Here is a 17,024-nt window from a genome sequence, read left to right as displayed (position 1 = left end):
TGGCAGCTCTTTTTTGCAGCTTTCCTCCCCTCCCGCCGGTCTTTGGCAAACCCCAGCTGATTTCCAAACCCTCCGTGGCTGCTGGCGGTTGGTGCAAAGGTTTAATTATTTGCTTTTCCTTGGGTGTGTAAGGCGGGGATAGGGAGAAGGTCGGGCCCCATCGCCTGACGCTGCAAATCTTGCCCACTTTTGTTGTACAGTCCCTCTCCCACCCCCCTTCCTTCCCGTCTCCCGCCCAGCTCCCAGGGCCCACCATGAATCCGCAGGCCGTTTCGGGATACGTTTGCCTGCTTTGCTTGTCCTTCGTGAGCACAGCAAAAGGTAAGAGACTTTGGGCTGACAGGGTCCAGGGACACAACGGGGCCCCGATGCCCCGAGAGGCGGGATGCTCGTCCCGGTGCACAGAGCCTCCCGGGGCTCGCCATAATGCAGGCTGGGGAGGGAAGAGTTGTTGCCACAACTGCAAATGGTCTGAGCATCTCCCGAGGCAGGGAAATTTTGGGGGACTGTGAAAGTCTTCCCTGGGGGGGGCGAGGAAAACCAGAGAGCTGGGGCTTTTCAAACTGCACACAGTGCAGAAATATAGGAACTCCCCAGTCTGACTCATGGAGGAAAGCCCCAGGGAGTGAGCTGGATTTCCTTCGATTCATTTATCATTATAGCAAAAGTAGCAAAACTATAAGACACTTCAGAAGCCCAGCAAGTGCATCACATTTGCAGAAGAATTTCAAATTACTTTAGAAAATAGATGAGACTGGTTATGTCATGGCAAAGGCAACCCTTCCCCCTACAATCATCTTTGTATATGAACAAGAGAAGTGAGTCCAAATAATTCTAGATAAATCAGATTAAAACAGGGAGTTTGATCTAAAGTTGCCCCATCAACTTCATTTTGCCCCAACACAAAGTCAGTGATTTAATTAAGAATTGGCAGTTCTGATGGGAAACACATGATATGAACAATATGGCCTCTCTTCTCCCTTAAATAAAAATGGTAACGTTGCCCCAGTTAACGCACAATGGTGAAAGGACACTTCAAGACATCCCTCCTGTCCATGGGCATGCTCAGAAAACTTTCCTTTAGGATTAAAGTGTGTTTCTCTGGCACTTTCAAAAAGTGCTGAAGTCCCCAAGGAGGGCCCCCACTCTGGCCATCATTTCTAAGGCAACACTGGAAACACAAGCAGGAATCAGCTGTCACCCTGAGAACACCCAAATATCCAAGCCACAGGCACAAATAATTTCCCAAGAAAACCTTCCCATGTTCTCCCCCAAACATGTCAGCTATACCTAGTGCTTGGCATAAAAATGACACTTTCAGGAGGCAAAGTGATGCAGGTTGCAAGGATCCCTGCAAGTCCAGGTCCTCTCTAGGGTGGAGGATGCTGGCTGCAGCGAGCAGAGGGACTGAGGTCTGCAACCGCGTACCTCCAACATTTGCATCTTTCCTTAGGGGATTTGCAGCCGCTTTCTTTCGAGCCTGGGACCCTGTATCAGTACCGCTATACCCTGGACGTCCAGCTGGACCATGCATCCACGCCGTCCCCACAGGGACCCTGGCTGCGGGCTGAGGCGTTGGTCCAGCTGCACCGGCTCTGGAGGGACCGAGGTGGGGAAGAGCTGCTCCAGGTGCAGGTGCGTGAGGTGGTAAAGCCATTGCACCCAGGTACTCCTCCTGGGAGCAGTGCTGCTGTCTTTCTTCAGCCCCTTCCCTGTCTAGCCCAAGCCATCTGAAAAATGACCTCTCTGACCAAGAGGCCATCGCCTGCAGGTAAAATGCATAGCAACTTTAGAGCAGACATGCTTGGCACTGCTTTCTGCCATCTTCTGCTCTCATAGATCAGCGACCTGAAAGCCCAACACGAGCCAGAAGAGGAGAGGAGCCAGGACGGCACTGGAGGTCCCCCTGCAGAGATTGCACTGAGCCAGGAAGCCCGGGCAGAGCTCCAGCAGCCAGTGTTCATCTCTTGGAGCAGTGGGAAGGTCAGCTGGACACCTCCTGGGCTTGCTCATGCCCTCCGTAGAGCATTCCTGCCCACACCCCAAATTTTCCTGGCTAAAAAGCCCGTACAAACTCCTGCTCCACATCTGATTTCATATCAGAGCACGAGGAACCTGACAGGGTGACAAATGCAGGCCTCCCGCAAGGTCCAGTGTGACCCTAGATGAAGCCCCATTCTCCAAAGGGGCTGCAGGCTCGGCCAGAGCTGCAGCATCCTGTGTGAAAAGGGCCTCAGTCCTGACTGTGGGATGTGAGCTTCTTTCTGACCTTCTCCTCTAAGGCTTAGGAAAACCATCAGGGGGAAAAAAAAAAAAAAGGGGGGGAAAATTTGTGGGCATGCATCCACAAAGCCTGTGCTATTGAGGGATACAGTCCTCCTTGTGAAAAATCTTCGGGTATCTACAGGGTGTTGCTTAGGTTGTGGGGGAGATGCAGTTCAGCAGGGAAGGCAGCAAAGCGCCCGCAGGGCCCCCAGAGCCGTCCCCACAAGCAGACACTGCCTCTTGCCCTCCCAGGTCAAAGCCTTCTACGGGGACAAAGCAGAAAGCATCCTGATCTCAAACCTGAAGCGAGGCGTTGTCAGTCTGCTCCAGCTCCAGCCCCATGCCAGCATCACAGTGGAGGTAGGTGCAGAGCCAGGGCCAGATCCTGCCCGAAAGCCGACCATGCCGCAGCAGGAGAGCTGGCCCCGAAGCACAGCCAGCCAAGGTGCTTCAGCAGAGCCAAAATTCAGGATAAACATCATAGGCTTTGCTGATCCAGCTGCCCCTGGGCTGTAGGCGAGGATGGCTATTGGAAAGACAGAAGATTTAAAATAAAATAATCTGTAGATTATTTTCAGAAGTGGGCACACTTACAAAATTGTCATATTTCCCTGGACAGTAGGAAAAGTGGAGAAAAAACTCTACAAGAATTTCTGCCAAGCAGGATTTGCTTTGCTCAGCCCAGCCAGCAGCTGGCAAATGGCAGGGAAATCCCTCCCTCCAGAGCTCAACTGATGCTGTAGTGACCTGCAAACAACATGAAATAACCTCAAAACCCAAAATGCAGGCACAAAGGTGCTGCTGCTGGTGTTAGCCTAAATTTGCAAAAGCAAATTTCCTGCCCAGATGGACTTGGAGCTATACAACACCCCCAAATACAGCCCAGTTTCTAGCTTTTTGATGATTTTTCTCTTTAGTAGTTTGTCTTTTGTGTCTGTCCTCTACACAGATCATTTTATTCAGGCTTAATCAAAGCCGATCACCCTTAACCATGGTCACTTACATTTGTGTTTCAGGAGGACGTCTCTGGGAGCTGCCAAATCACATATGCCATGTCCAACCATTCCATCATGAAGACAAAAGATCTCCTCAGCTGCACAAAGCCGAAGTCTGGATTCGCCTCCGTAAACAAAGCAAGTCCATTGGTCTCGCGGTGGTGGGCTCAACTTACATCAAGTACATCAGGGTAGTCCCCAAAATCTTCCTACAGGTGGGCTGTGAGTCCTACTCCCAGCTGGCTTCAGCCTTCTGCACCAGCCTGGGATGGGGCTCCAGCTCTTAGACCCATACCAAAAGTGGGATGCACCAACATACCTCAGGAGGAGCATATGGTTTTGAGGTGGGTAGGAGCAGAAAAGATGTCCTGGGTCATCCCATCCCCATCCTTGTTATCACTTCTGACCTGTCAGCTAATCCTGCTTGGGAAGGTGGAGATACAGAAATGTTTTCTAGACCTCAGACTCATCAGATTGGGGATTAGGTTGACAGGGGACAGGACCAAAGACTGCTGCTTGTTTCATTTAAAGCAGTAGCCCGTGTTCAGCCCTGACATAAATAGATGAAACTCTGTGGGTCCCAATGCAGTTATACCTGCCACGATTAAAATTGTTTTTTTAAAAGATATAAGTTCTACTGAATTAAATATAAAAATGGACATCACTGCATAGAGAGCCCCTGGGCTTCAGCAGGGGTGTCGACACCTGGCAGTCAAACTCTGAATGTTCTTATAATAAAAGCTTTCTGGGGTATGAATCATGGCAAACTTAACCAAGAAAGTAACCAACCCTGCATAGCACATTTTTGGCAATAAGGTTTTCCCACAAGCCTGCCACCTGGACTTAGGCAGCTCTCTGGACCTTGCCTGTATCCATAGCTGTGACAGCAAAATAGCGATGCTGCCCAGCTCTGTAAAAGGCAAAGCCTATGGATAAAAAACCCCTCTCTATTAAAATAGCGATATTATTATTGCTAATGCCATTTGCTGTCAAAAACCACCGCTTGCACATGGTTCAGCTCTTCCCCTTCCCCAAGACCTGCCATGTGCAAGCCCAGCTACTCTGATAACATCTCCCGGCATGACCGGTGCTCCCCTCGCTGGGGCAGGGAGAAGAGGCAGAGGTGAAGTCCAGCAAGTGCGTCATTTCTTTTGGAAGGAAAAAAGCCAGAGAGCTTCCCCAAGGTCACCATGCAGCACAGCAAGGAAGCCAAGCATTTTTTGGCATGAGCTCAGTGGAAATTGCTGTTGCTTAGCTTTCTCTTTCGCTTGGATAATGTCCTTGCTGATGCTCGTCAGGATGAGGCAGGTTTTGGCATTGAGGGCCATGCCTCTTCCCATGCCATGCAGCTGCGTTGGGACAGCTACGGAGCTAGCGCTGTCAAATGGATCTGAAAGAAGGGCAATGCTTTGGGAGGCATTTATTTCCAGTTTGCAGTCTCCAGGCATCACCCACACGAGGCAGGAGCATTCCTTGCTCCCTCTGCTGCCCTTTTCTGCTGTGGCTGAGCCAGGGTGACATCACCTTGTAATGAAAGAGAAAGCCCGCATGGTGTCACCAGTCTGTCCCCCCACGTCAGCCATGGGCGAGAGCATCCCCTCGCCGTGGTCTTCACCTGGTGCTGCCTTCTCCCACATCTGGGAAAAGGTTGGGCTCTTCTGGATTCTCCTTTCCTACATTTTGCAAGGGAAGCAGGTGACTTCGTGGACTGGAAAGCTCTTTTGCTGCCTTAGAGAGGAGAGAAATCTGGGGAGAGGGGATGAGAGAAAAGGGTGTGTTTTTTCTCCTTGCTTTTCCTTTTTCAAGATTTTTGGAGTCGAGTGGCAGCCCACCAGCAAAAGCCAGTACATAGTGAAAGGCAACCTCCTCCAGTCGGTGCTGGCGGAGGAAAGCCACGTGGTGTCTCCAGCCCTGAGGTCCACCACCGGCATCAAAATCAGTTCAAGGTGAGTGATGTCCCTATACCACTGCCCGAACTAGGCAGCCTGGCATGGGATGAAGGTGCCTCTGTTGGAGTTAAAGCGTTCACTGCTCTCCTGCCAGCTTGGCTGGCACAGCCTGGTGCAGGCAGCAAGGAGGAGAGGGTGCAGCAGCTGGGCGTGGCATGGAGGGAACACCAGACACCTTTTGACAGCTTCCCCCCACATCTCGTCCTTCTCCAAACCTGCATGAACCCAACCAGCCTCTGAGCCACGGAGGGTGTAAATGACAAAGCACTTCCTGATGGCTTCTTCTCCCTCCACAGGCAGCAGCTCCAGCTTGCGTCTCCTCCGATGCCCGGCCCAGCAGAGGTGGCTGGACAAAGCCTCGAGGATGTGCTGGCTGGCACAGGGGGACAGCACCAGCCCCTGGGCATGGCCAGCCTGCCCTTCAGGAGGGTCTGCACCCGCTGCCCATCGGTCAGTGATGCTATCCACCCCCAAAAGTTGCCATGTGCTCTCCTCCAAGCTGGGCACCTGAGCAGGCAGGAGAAGGCTGTGGGATTTGGGGTTAAAGCACAGTGGTGCATTTGGATGGGTTGGTTACCACTGTCGAGGCAGGATGCAGCCCCAGGAGCGCTGTAGAGCAGCAGCCTGACTTGTTACCTCTCCTAAATAGTGTCTAATGTTGCTACCTGTGGTGGAAGGACCCCACTGTCCCCCCAGACATAGCTGCATTTCTGTGATGGGAGAAGTAACCTGGTGCATGGCTGGCACATCCAGTGGGGTTAAACTCATCACAGGTCTGAGGTCAGGAAACATTTCCACCACAGGTCAGGCTAGCAAGGACAAAGGAGGAGTTATTTCTGCCTCCTCAAGTCCTCCAGGCTTTTCACCTAGGAAATCTGGAATTGCAGTGACTTTCAGGCACCGGTGATACTCACAGTTTCTCCTGCTCTTTTCCTGGCACATACCACAAATTGAGGCATTTGGGCTTCAGCACAAGCCCTCAGTGGTGGGGGTGGGAGGCTGCAGTAGATGCCTGCAGGAAATTGCACAACCCCATGAGCCTCTCCCACTCCTAAATATTTCCCAAGTATAAACAATCCCCCATGATTGAGGATGAGAGGTAAAAGAGGCTAAATTCCACCTAACAAACCTCATCTTTGCAGCTGAGAGCCTACCTGAAGGCTTTTGACACCCAGAGAGTCAAAATGGACACCTCGAAGGCAGCGACCACATGGCAGTTCCAGAGGTTTATCCAGATGCTGCGCAGCGCCAAGAAGAGAGATGTTCTGCAGCTGCTGAGAAGAGCGCCCGAGGAGATGCTGTGAGACTCCCAGGAGCTATCTTGCCAAAATTGGCTTTCTGTGCATGTAGAGTACTGGCATGTAGGGTCATTCCTGACCCTGGCAACTAGGGTCATTTGATGCTGGTCCATACACCATACCTGGTCAAGGCAGCTGTCCTGACTAGTGCAAACATACTCTGCTTTTTTCTTAATGCCTGTTCTGTACAACCACTGCATGGCTTGCTTTTTTTTTTTTTTGCTGGCTTTGGAGCAGAGCGAATGCTCCAGCAAGGCTTTCTGCAAATGTCGTTGAAGGCCTGTTATTTACAGACCGTCCACCCATGGCTCTAGCATCCATCCCTGTCAGTGTGGGTGCTGGGGCCGGGCTCTGCTCTGCAGTGAACTACCTAGACATGGGTGAGTTCAGAGCAAGAGCCAACTTCCTAGGCTTTTTTAACCCATGAACTGAAGTTCCTGTGGATTTTAAAGCAAGAGGAAAGCATAGAGAAGAGAAAGGGGGATGAGGAGTTGTACAGGGCACCTTGTTTCTTCTCCAGCTCTATTGGTGGGTCATGCCACAGGTGATCTCGCTCTTCTCGCTCCAGCCCCTTCCTCGTGGAAGCAGCAGTGGCCGCACAGTCGGTGGCATCCTTGGCAGCTCTCTCGGACTTTCTGGATTTCAGCAAGGAGCCCAAGTCCCTGCTGGAGAAGTTTCTCTATGCAGCAGCTTTCTCTCCCCGGCCTTCTGGAGAGCTTCTCCGCCTGGTGTTAGTAAGTACGGACTTTTCTCTCCCTCCCTGAGGGTCCTGAGTCTGGGATGGATCCTCACCACATTTCAGGCAGGAGGGAACAGCAAGCATGTTTTCCTGAAAAAGGAAAATATGTTTCTGTAGAAATATATCTTCCTGCTTATGGGATTATTTTATGTGCTTTTAATGGGACAGTGGCGATGGGAGTAGTTGCTCCTCGGAGGAAAAGCATTCAGCAGAAAGTGCTTTATATCAGCACATTACAGATAATAAAAGCTTAATTAAAAGCCACTGTGAAAAATCAGCATTTTATCCAATTAAACCATGCATTGCCTCCTTCAAGGCAGGTAAGAACTAGTTTTTCCTTACTTTTTTGGTAAACACTTTGAGATAAGAGGTAAAACATACTCCTCCTCTCTCTTTTTCCCCATTTTTCTTTCCTGCTTCCTAATACCCCTTTCCCGGTACCCAGGACAAGCTGGATGGGAAGCAGCTGGCCCCCGAAGTCCAGGAGACAGGGATAGTTGCCATGGGTTCTGTGGTCGGCAAGCTGTGCCAGCAGAAGCTGTGTGGGCTGCAGGTGGGTCCTCTGAAGACCCCCATACTTTGCTTTTTCAGACACACCCCTTCCCTCCAGGGGTGCCCAGAACGTCTCCTGTCCCTCACCTTCTTTTCTGCCCTCCTGCAAACCCCGAGCAGGAGGTGGAGCGTGGGATGGAAACCATCCTCAGGGGGCTAAGAGGTGCTGAGGAGGAGTCAGAGGTGGTCATTTACCTGCTAGCGCTGGGGAATGCAGTGCTCCCCGAAACCATTCCCACCCTCCTGGACCACGCTGAGGAGGGTCCCGCCGCCGTCACCACCGTGGCCATCTCTGCCCTGCAGCGATTCCCCACTCGGCACATCTCCAGCAAGGTATGATACAAAACTGCCAAGGCTTGGTGCTCCTCTTCCCATTCAAAGCCAAGCCATCAGTGTGCAAACGGAGCCACCATTTGCACATCACCACCACCCTAACAGTACCATTTTAATTGCTCTCTCACATCAGGTGAAACGAGCAATGAGGAGGATTTTCCATGAGAAGAGGAAGAGCTATGAAAAAACATGTCGCCTGGCTGCTGCAGAAATCCTCCTAGATAACGAGCCCTCGCCCATGGATGTGATCAACATCCTGCTGGCTGCCAATGAGCTGGAGACAGAGACAGCGACATTTCTGCTGCTGAAGGTCCAGAACAGCCTGCATGCCGACCACCACCCAGCAAGGTGGGTCTGGGGGGAAGGTTGCATTTTTCTCCCTAGCTCTACATTGCTGGTTTTAGTTCCTGCACACTCCAGCTGTGGCTTTTGATCCAACATGCCTTTAAAGCTGGATAAGCGCACATGCTAGCATCACTGCGTGGAGCTGCCTGGAAATTCCCAGCTGCAGGAGGAAGAAAACAGCAGGGCTGCTAATGCAGATGATGCCCAGACAGCCAAAACCTGGCATCCCTCCTTGTTCTGCCCCACGGCACCAGGACCCAGGCTCGTGGCTTTGGCAGAGTCCTTGGAGGCCAACGCTCTGGCTCACAGGGCAGCGCACAATTTGTAACTGCATTAATCTTCCTATCTGCACAAAACGAACCGAGCACTAACATTTTTCAGAGCTAAGCAAAAGCTGCACAAAAATATCTGACTGGTTTATCCTAATAAAGCAGAGGAGAGGGAAATTCCAGGGTAGCCCACGTCTGCTCATTTCCTTTTTTGCTCACACTTCTCTGGGCAACTGAGAGATAGTATTGAAATTTGTATTTCCTTCTTTGTACAGATTTCTGTAATGACCACTGACACTTTCCCTTCCTTCCTTCCCTGTGCTGACATACCCTTTCCCTCTTGCTTCCAGGAAGATAATGAAAGACATCATGAGAGACCCACGGATAAATAATTACAACTTCTTCTCGAAAGCTGGCATCTCCTCTTCTTTCTCAGGACCTCTGACAGGTGACACCACAGAGGACACTCACCCCATGGTCCCCTCAAATGGCTAAAGGAGGGGCTGGTGGGAAAAGGCAGCTTTCAGAAGAGGCCTTGGCTTTATAGAAATGCCCCAAAATCTCGGTGTGAGGTTTCTGAGCATGCCCCCCAGCACCAGCTGAGGCTGGCTGCTTGCCATCACCCGAGACGTATATGCCTCTCCGACACCCCTGCAACCACCTGGCTTTCTACAGCAGGAGGGCTGGGCTGTGCCACATACTTTTCCCAAGTCCTGCTAATTTGAAAGAAGAACTTCAGCTGGATATGAAACCAATGGTAGATTGTAGGTGGGAGTTTCTGTGCTTTTCCTGATAAGTCAAGAAGCTCCATTCCTCAGTTCCTTAGGTATTTTTAATAAGCTCTTCAAAGAGGAGAATCCTTATACTGAGATAAAAATCATCAAACTTCAGAGAGACTGCAACAATCAATGCTTGCTAAATATCTGCTTAAATCTTCGCCCCTCAGCTCTCATTTCCGTCCCTCTTCAAATTAGCTCAGTCTAGCCTTGTAGGGGGTAGGTGGAAGCAAAGTAGCCAACACCTGGAAGAAAAACATTGCAACACTAAATCCTTTGATTATTGCAAGAATGGAAGGCGATGGTGCAGAGAAGCTTTCCCCTCTGAATAATTTAGCTTTATCAGATATTTAATGGCTAACATACAAGATCTGTGCGGGTCAGCTGCACTGACCATTGATGGGACAGCTCTACAGGACTAGCCATACAATCTGTTGAGGAGGCTTACAAATTACCAAGGAGCTCTCAGGATCCTGCTTTTAGACATACCCAGTGACCTCCCAATTCCCACAAGCAATCTGGACAAGCTCTTTTAAGAAACTGCCCCGTCCTGCTGAGTGCTGACTTGGTGGCACTGGGTGCAGAGGACATGCTTGCCGGGATCCCAGCCTTGCACATCCTACCTATGGGCTCTTTATTTTCTTGTCAGCCTTCATGCCCTGCTGCTGCTCTCAGAGCATTTATGGCTCACCACTGTTCAGTGACTCATTTGCAAAAAGAGGTGTGCCAGACATTGCCCAGGGATGCTTACAGGCATCTCTCTGCCTTTCAGTCACCCAGGACCTGCTTTCCACCTTCGGGCTGGACCTGCTGTTTTTGGAAGGTGGATTCCTGAGAAAGAGCGTCTCTGACTTCTCGCTGCTCAGCCATGGCCGGCGGCTTCACGCAGCTCAGGTGTGCTGCCAGGAGAGCAGCTGGGGGGACATACACGGAGGGGGGTGGCAGCACTAACCCAGTGGTGACACTGCCCCACCTGTGTCCCCTCTTAACCTCCTTATGATGCTTGACCTCACCTCTGCACTCAGTGTGCCCTGTATCAGAAATGCATAAATGCATACCCCCCATCACTGATGAGAAGCCAGACAGACCTGCTCTGGAGAAGGGAGTCTGCTACCCCCCCCAAAAAAAAGCACCACTGCTGCATGGTGCTCAGGGATAGCATGGATGCTCCATCCAGCCCACGCCATCACTATTCCTCCTGCTTCAAAGGGTGTCTATCCAAGAGTTGGACAAGTATAGCAACTCAAATAGTGTTGCAGGGCACGAAATGGACTCTCCAGCTTTGCTCTGCACAGGTTGCACGTCTCTGCTTCTGTGTTTTAGGTCACTATTGAAGCACAAGGGATGGAGTCGATGCTGGGAGAAAATGTTTTGGAAGGTGAAGAGGAGCCAGAGCTCATGGCCGGGATGTCTGCCATCTTCTTCGATGTTCAGCTGCGGCCAATAGTCTTCTTCCAGGGATATACAGACTTAATGGCCAAGGTCCTGTTAAGCAGCGGAGAACCCACAAGCGTGGTCAAAGGGAACCTCCTGCTGATGGACCATCACCAGGTACTGGATGGGGGGGGGGGGGAGGGGGTAACCTGCCTCGACACCAAATCCTAGTGAATCCCATAGCATGAGCCAGTGGATTTGAGGTATGTTACTCACTGTGTATGCACATCTAAGAGCACGGTGGCACTGCCAGAGGTCTCTTGGGGTTGGTAAAAGAGCAGAATGGCTCGGCTCTGCCACAGGACACATGTGGCTTGAGTTCCTCCCACAAAAGCCCAGCTGCAGGGTTGGGATAGTCCCAGCAGACATGCATCACTGCCAATATCAGCTGCTTGGCCAAGAGAGGTGCCCGATCACAGAAAGTTCTGCCTTCTCCATCTCCCAGGTCATTCCTCTACAGTCTGGCCTCCAAGTGGCCATCAAACTCCAGGGCGGGCTGGGGCTTGACATTTCAGCTGACATGGACGTGAGCATTTGGGAGCAGGAACTGAAAACCAGCATCAACACAAGGTCAGCGGGTGAGAAACTGCTTGGCTCTGGGGATGCGGGGTACTCGGCGGGGCTCAGCACCCAGCATGAGGGATGCTCCACCTTAGGCTGACTTCCCACAGCCCCTTGCTCTTCTCCTGCTGGGTCCAGCCCTGTCTGGTAGACACGTTGGGTAGGGGTCTGACGGGCATCGGTTACACACTCCTTTTCCATGGCCAGACCTAAAATTAAGATGCTTATGGGGTTGTTTGGTGCCAGTGCAGGGTGCCCAGTACAGGGCCGTTGCTCGGTGACTGGATCCACGTGCTTCCCTCTCGCAGGGGAAGTCTCGCCATTGATTTCCAGGCAGAACTAGATGCCCCTTTCCTCCAAGCCACCCTGAGAAGCCAGACAGAGGTGGAGACCTCAATCCAGTTTGATACCATCCTGAGGTTTTCCAGCAGCCCAATTCTTATGTGCCTGCAGCTGAGAGAGGAGCAGGTCCCATACAGGTAAGCTCTGGATACAGCCAGATACTGTAGAAACATCATGATGTGCTTGAGATAAAGGAGGACTTCTTGGGGAGAGGAGAGAATTAATGGTTGTACACTTATTGAGCAGGGTGGGTCAAAACCAGTAGGGAGAGGGCGAAGGACACCACAAGTTCATGGTGATGGGGATGGAAGTCCCATGCTTAGACCATCAGGAGAAGCCCTGATGGTGAATATACTGGGCTGGGAGGAGGATGAGGTCCACCAGCACCACAGCCTCCTGACCATCTTGCTATCACCTTGTCCCACAGAGAAATCTTCACAGTTTCCAAGTCTGTCGGGAGCCAGAGTAGCACTGCTCGAAAAGGCAGGCAGGGCACCATGCCCGGGCGGGAGTTTGCTTTGCACGGGGCTAACTCCAAGGTCTGCAACCTCCTGCTGACAGCGGAAGAAGAATAAGGGAGTCTGAGCACTTTGAGAGCCTGCCACGCATCCCAATTCTCTGCGAACCTGATGTGAGCTGTCAAGGGCTCTGCCCAACTCCTCCACAACCATCTTTTAATAAGAAAAATGGGGCAATAAGGGCATCAGAAGAGACCACAAGAGGAACTACTGCAGGACAGCCAGAGGCACCCTTTGCTTGGGGCTGGAGGAGCCAAGCCAGCCCTCCCCACCCCAAAGGCTGAGATTTCCCCTTCCTGAACTCTTCCCCTTCATGGGGAAGGACTTACTGGAAACCAAACTGGTCCTTGTGAAAAACAGCCTTGTTTTGCAAATGAATGAGTTTCTCAGAGCCCAAGAAACCCTTCTGCAAGCCAATACCCAAAAATGCTGTATTTTCTCCCCATTTATCAAAGCAGTCGGGAGGGAGCACACCTGCAGCCAGCAGGGAGGAGGTTCCCCACAGAGAGAGTGAATGACCTTCCTTTAATGCACAGTTTTACAGCTGCCAAAAGAGCCCAGGAACATGCAAAATTTTATTTCTGGAGGAGGTGTGGGGTTTCTAAATTATTTTTTTAATGCAACCACGGAGACATCCACCCCAGAACAATCCTCAGGGAGAAGGGCAGAGAAGCAAGACAAGATGCTGCATAACCTGTTGCCAATTATTGTGTGTTCTTTCCAGATTAATCGAAGGTGTTTGCATTTATTTGCATGTGAAGGCAACTCAGCTCCCTCGCAGCTTAGTGCCATCCTCTTACTCCTGGGGGGAATTTGCACTCTGTTGCCAGGGATGTGGCTGGTGTCACATCAGGCATCAAGGATGAGGCTGGGGGGGTGGCAACACAGACGGACGGACAGCTTGTATTTCAGTGGGGGTCGGATTTACACTTGGAGCAAAAACAGGAGCAAGGCAGAGGAATGCAACCCACAGAGCTTTCCCAAAAATTGGGGAAATGAAGGCAAAGTTAAAACAGAGCAGGGGAGAGTGTAGTAAATTGCAAAAGACCCTTCTAAAGAGCATAGGCCAGCAGTCTCAATCCTCATCTTGAAACAGGGAGAATTGTCTTGAAGATAGAGCTGAAAAATGTGGAAAAAAATGCTGGAGACCCACCAGCTACTGGGGGAGGCTAGAAGGAGATGGGGGACTTGAGCAGGGACTGGCAGAATGAAAAAGGGAAGAGACATTGGTGTCTCCAAGGCATTAAAGCATCTCACTGCAGCTCTGCATATTCCCCTCGTGATGCTGATCCTCAGCGACTGCTTCCTGCTGTAGTGTCTACACTTGAATTTTTCCACATTTTTCCCCTCTAAGACAGGCAGGGCTGCAAGAATCATCCGAGGTCATAAAAAACACCTTGTAATTAAAAACCACAAGAGCACAAGCATTTTAGTGTTTGCAAAGAGTGGATTAAAAAGGTGTTTTGAGATTATCAGGACACTCAGCACGGGGCGATGACACTGGAAGTAGAGAAATTACTACTCTAACAGGGGTGACATGCACAGCTGGATCCGAAGTCAGCAATGCTCAGCTGGGGAACCAGATGTTTTCAAACCATGGACAAAAGCTGCCAAGGTGTTTGGAAAGTTCTCCATCCTTTGGGTATTTTTTTAAATGAATTATTGGTGGTTCAGTCCATGCTATAGGGCAAATTCAGATGCTGGTTGCCACAGAGGGCAAGAGATCATGTTTGACTGATGTGGTTCTTTCTGGATTTGAGAATCTATCACAGAGCGCTTGGGCAAATATCACAAAGCTGTTACTTCAGATAATATGCTTCAGGGTGGACATTATTCAGCCCAAACTGGAAAAGTTAAAAGCAGGGTCACACCTCCATCCTGTCCCCTTCCTCCTCTTTATAGAAGGGAGCACATACTAGATGTGCCTTTTGCTGGTGCATGCAGATTCAGAACCCATCTATTGAGAGGTGGCTTCTGCCTAGAGCCTCTCGTCTTCCTTTTGATCCAAAGTTTACATATTAATGGAGAAGCCTCTGGCCTCTCTTATCGCCTGAACAGCAGTTCCCCTTCTCTTTTAATCGAGGCAGCAGATGGAGATAAGATTGCCTCAACCCTACATGCAGGAAGGCAGCGTTCTAGCAACAAAGAGATACAGCAGCTTCCCTTTTCTGCTGATATTTGGGCTCTTTTGGTGACCATTTGTGAAAATTACAATTAGCTTCAAGTAAATATTGTTCTTCTGTTTTGCATTCTCTTCTCAAGTTGGATTGTTATCAGCCACAACCACTGAACACCTCTCCAGCACTAGAGGGAGGCTCACAAGGAAAAAGCAGTATTTCTTCATTCCTTCCTGATAAGAATGTGCCTTTGAAATTTTTTTTTTTTTTGTATTATAGAAGGTGCTTTTTAGGAAAAAGAGGGACACTGACCATTTTTTAAAATTATGAGCCTGACAATGTAGTACCGAGTCTCCTGGTTTGGGAGAAGAAAACCTGTCTGGGTTTCCATCTCAAGATACTAATTACGAGCGCTTTGGTTATGCACAGGAATAAATGCCATGTATTTTTATATTTTCTGTTTGACTCTTAACGTTTCTGGACACACAGCCAGGAAAAGGAGAGAGGCAGAGAGCAGCTCCCATAGCACAGGCATTTCCAGCAAGAGCAGTATGGCCAAAGCCACCTTTAAATAAAGTCACACTCCCAAGGGACCTGGCTTTCTAGGTCCATATTTAGGGTACCCCAGCAACACATAGTTAAATGCCCCATCAGGTCTGCAAGACAGGGACACAAGGGCTACCTCTGCTCCCAGAAACCCCCAGAGCACTGTTAGGGATGACAGCAGCCCTGCAAGAGGGTTCCCATGGGGCTGAAGACACTGCCTTATCCTCTCCTGCCAACTTCTGCAAAGGTATTGGAGGCCATCCAAGACTTTGCTTAAAATCAGGGCTTCTCCTGCATCAAGGATCTGCTGATTACAGAGCAGTCTCACTCAGAGCAGGCCCCAAGGACACAGAGAGTAATTGCCCTGGGACTTGCCCTCGGGTCTGAACAGGAGGATCCCTGTGTGACCGTGGGAGGAAGAAGCCCGTATCTCCCTTGTTGCATTGCTCAGCTTTCTGTAGAGCTACTGATAGCAGCTCTGAGTCCCACTAGCTCCCCATCTTCACCCTTTCCCCAGGGAGCATCCCATGATTTCCCATTCCTCTTGTCTCACAGTCAGGGTTTGGACTGACTCAGACTGTTTTACAGGCTGTTGAGTTGCTGTAATCTCTGCTGGCACACACCACCCCTGTGACCATCTATGGACCTGCACAAGCCTTAATCCCCATCCAAAACCATGCTGCTTTGCCAGGTGTTTGGAGAGGACTATTTGGACCCAAAACCTGTCTCAGTGTTTGCTCCTCAGCCAAAGCCAGAAGGCACCCACCTGCCATTTAGGACCTTTTCCATTGCTCTCTTTCCCCCTTCTCCTTCTCTAAAGGAGATTTAGAGAGGCAGATTTGTAATTTAGCTGAGGTTTGCATTGCACAGGCTAAATCAGAAAATGCTACCCTTACTCCTTGGGGTGGGGAGAGGATAATATTGCTGATGGGTGAGCTCTTACAGCAGGTAGCAGATCAGTTTTGCCCTAAACAAATAAGTGAGGTTTGCTCACTACCTGCAGACAAGGGGACATCAATATTCAGGGGGTGTGGAAACCCCAAAAGATTTTAGTCCAGGTTTTACTTAAATGCTGAGCAACAGCATTACCCTAAATTGGTTGAACTTCTAGTCCTGAAGGATGATACTTGTCCTGCCAGAGGGGCCAGGTGCTATAGTTGGTATTGGAGCTGGAAATGTGTTTCCAGCACCCTTGGAAATGGCGAGGACATTTCAATGGGGATTTTATCAGTTTGCATTGCTGCTGGAAGTATTGATCTCCTGCTGAGACAGTGAACCCTAAAGTTTCCCAGGTCCCTTCTGGAGATTTTTTCCAGTTCTGGTTGGATGTTCAAACAGCAAAAGACCGTGAAGGGACATGGGCATTTCTGTAAAATCACCCCTTGCTTTGGCAATGGCTCCAAACTCTCCTACAAGGGACCTTTCAGCTCCAAGCTCCCAACGCTGACTGTATTGCACCCACAGAGCTGGAGTGCAACACCAAATGGGACACCGAGTCACCTCCTTCAGAGCGTGGAGAAAGGGTCTTGGCCACAAAGAAGAGAAACGAATGAGAGCATCCTCCTTCAAAGGTACATTATTCCTACTAGCTAACTTCATTACAGCCTATTTGACAAGAACAACAAGGGAAGAATTAGCTGCTGAAATTCTGCCTTTGCCTCCCAAAGCGCCGGTTACAGGCTTTGCATTTCACATTTGGCAGTACTGTTTGCTCGGGAGCTGTAGGAGGTTGCCTGAGCCAGCATCCCTCCCAGGAGGTCCTACACTGAGCTGTGCAATTGGAAGTGATGGGTCCCCAAAGGGTCCTTGCATCCAGGAGCAGGAGACAGGGATATCTGGGGAGGCTTGGGGGTGCCAGATCTTATTTCTAGTGGAGGTCCTACATGCCAGCAACCACCCAGCTCCCAGGGATTTTGCAGGGGGTTAGAGGCAGAGCAGTCCAGAGCCAGCACCTGGGAGCAGGGGTTCTACCCGCCTCTCCAAAA

The 17,024-nt window shown here is 50.4% G+C and overlaps 1 protein-coding gene across 1 annotated transcript; it reads left to right on the top strand.

Annotated features, from left to right (window-relative positions):
- The first annotated feature begins 254 nt into the window (after positions 1-254).
- On the top strand, positions 255-12,927 carry LOC140655952 (microsomal triglyceride transfer protein-like). Its single transcript, XM_072871058.1, has 18 exons — positions 255-321; positions 1,454-1,635; positions 1,840-1,983; positions 2,518-2,625; positions 3,282-3,398; positions 5,067-5,206; positions 5,506-5,659; positions 6,352-6,509; positions 7,076-7,241; positions 7,692-7,799; positions 7,919-8,131; positions 8,265-8,479; positions 9,096-9,193; positions 10,294-10,415; positions 10,845-11,072; positions 11,401-11,525; positions 11,825-11,995; positions 12,286-12,927. The coding sequence occupies exons 1-18, from the start codon at positions 255-257 to the stop codon at positions 12,431-12,433; spliced, it is 2,664 nt and encodes an 887-aa protein (XP_072727159.1). The 3' UTR covers positions 12,434-12,927.
- The last annotated feature ends 4,097 nt before the right edge of the window (positions 12,928-17,024 follow it).

Source organism: Ciconia boyciana, chromosome 8 (assembly GCF_034638445.1).
Source record: "Ciconia boyciana chromosome 8, ASM3463844v1, whole genome shotgun sequence".
Classification (NCBI taxonomy): Eukaryota; Metazoa; Chordata; class Aves; order Ciconiiformes; family Ciconiidae; genus Ciconia; species Ciconia boyciana.
The sequence above is the reverse complement of the archived record's forward strand: the minus strand, read 5'-3'. Positions and strand labels throughout refer to the sequence as shown.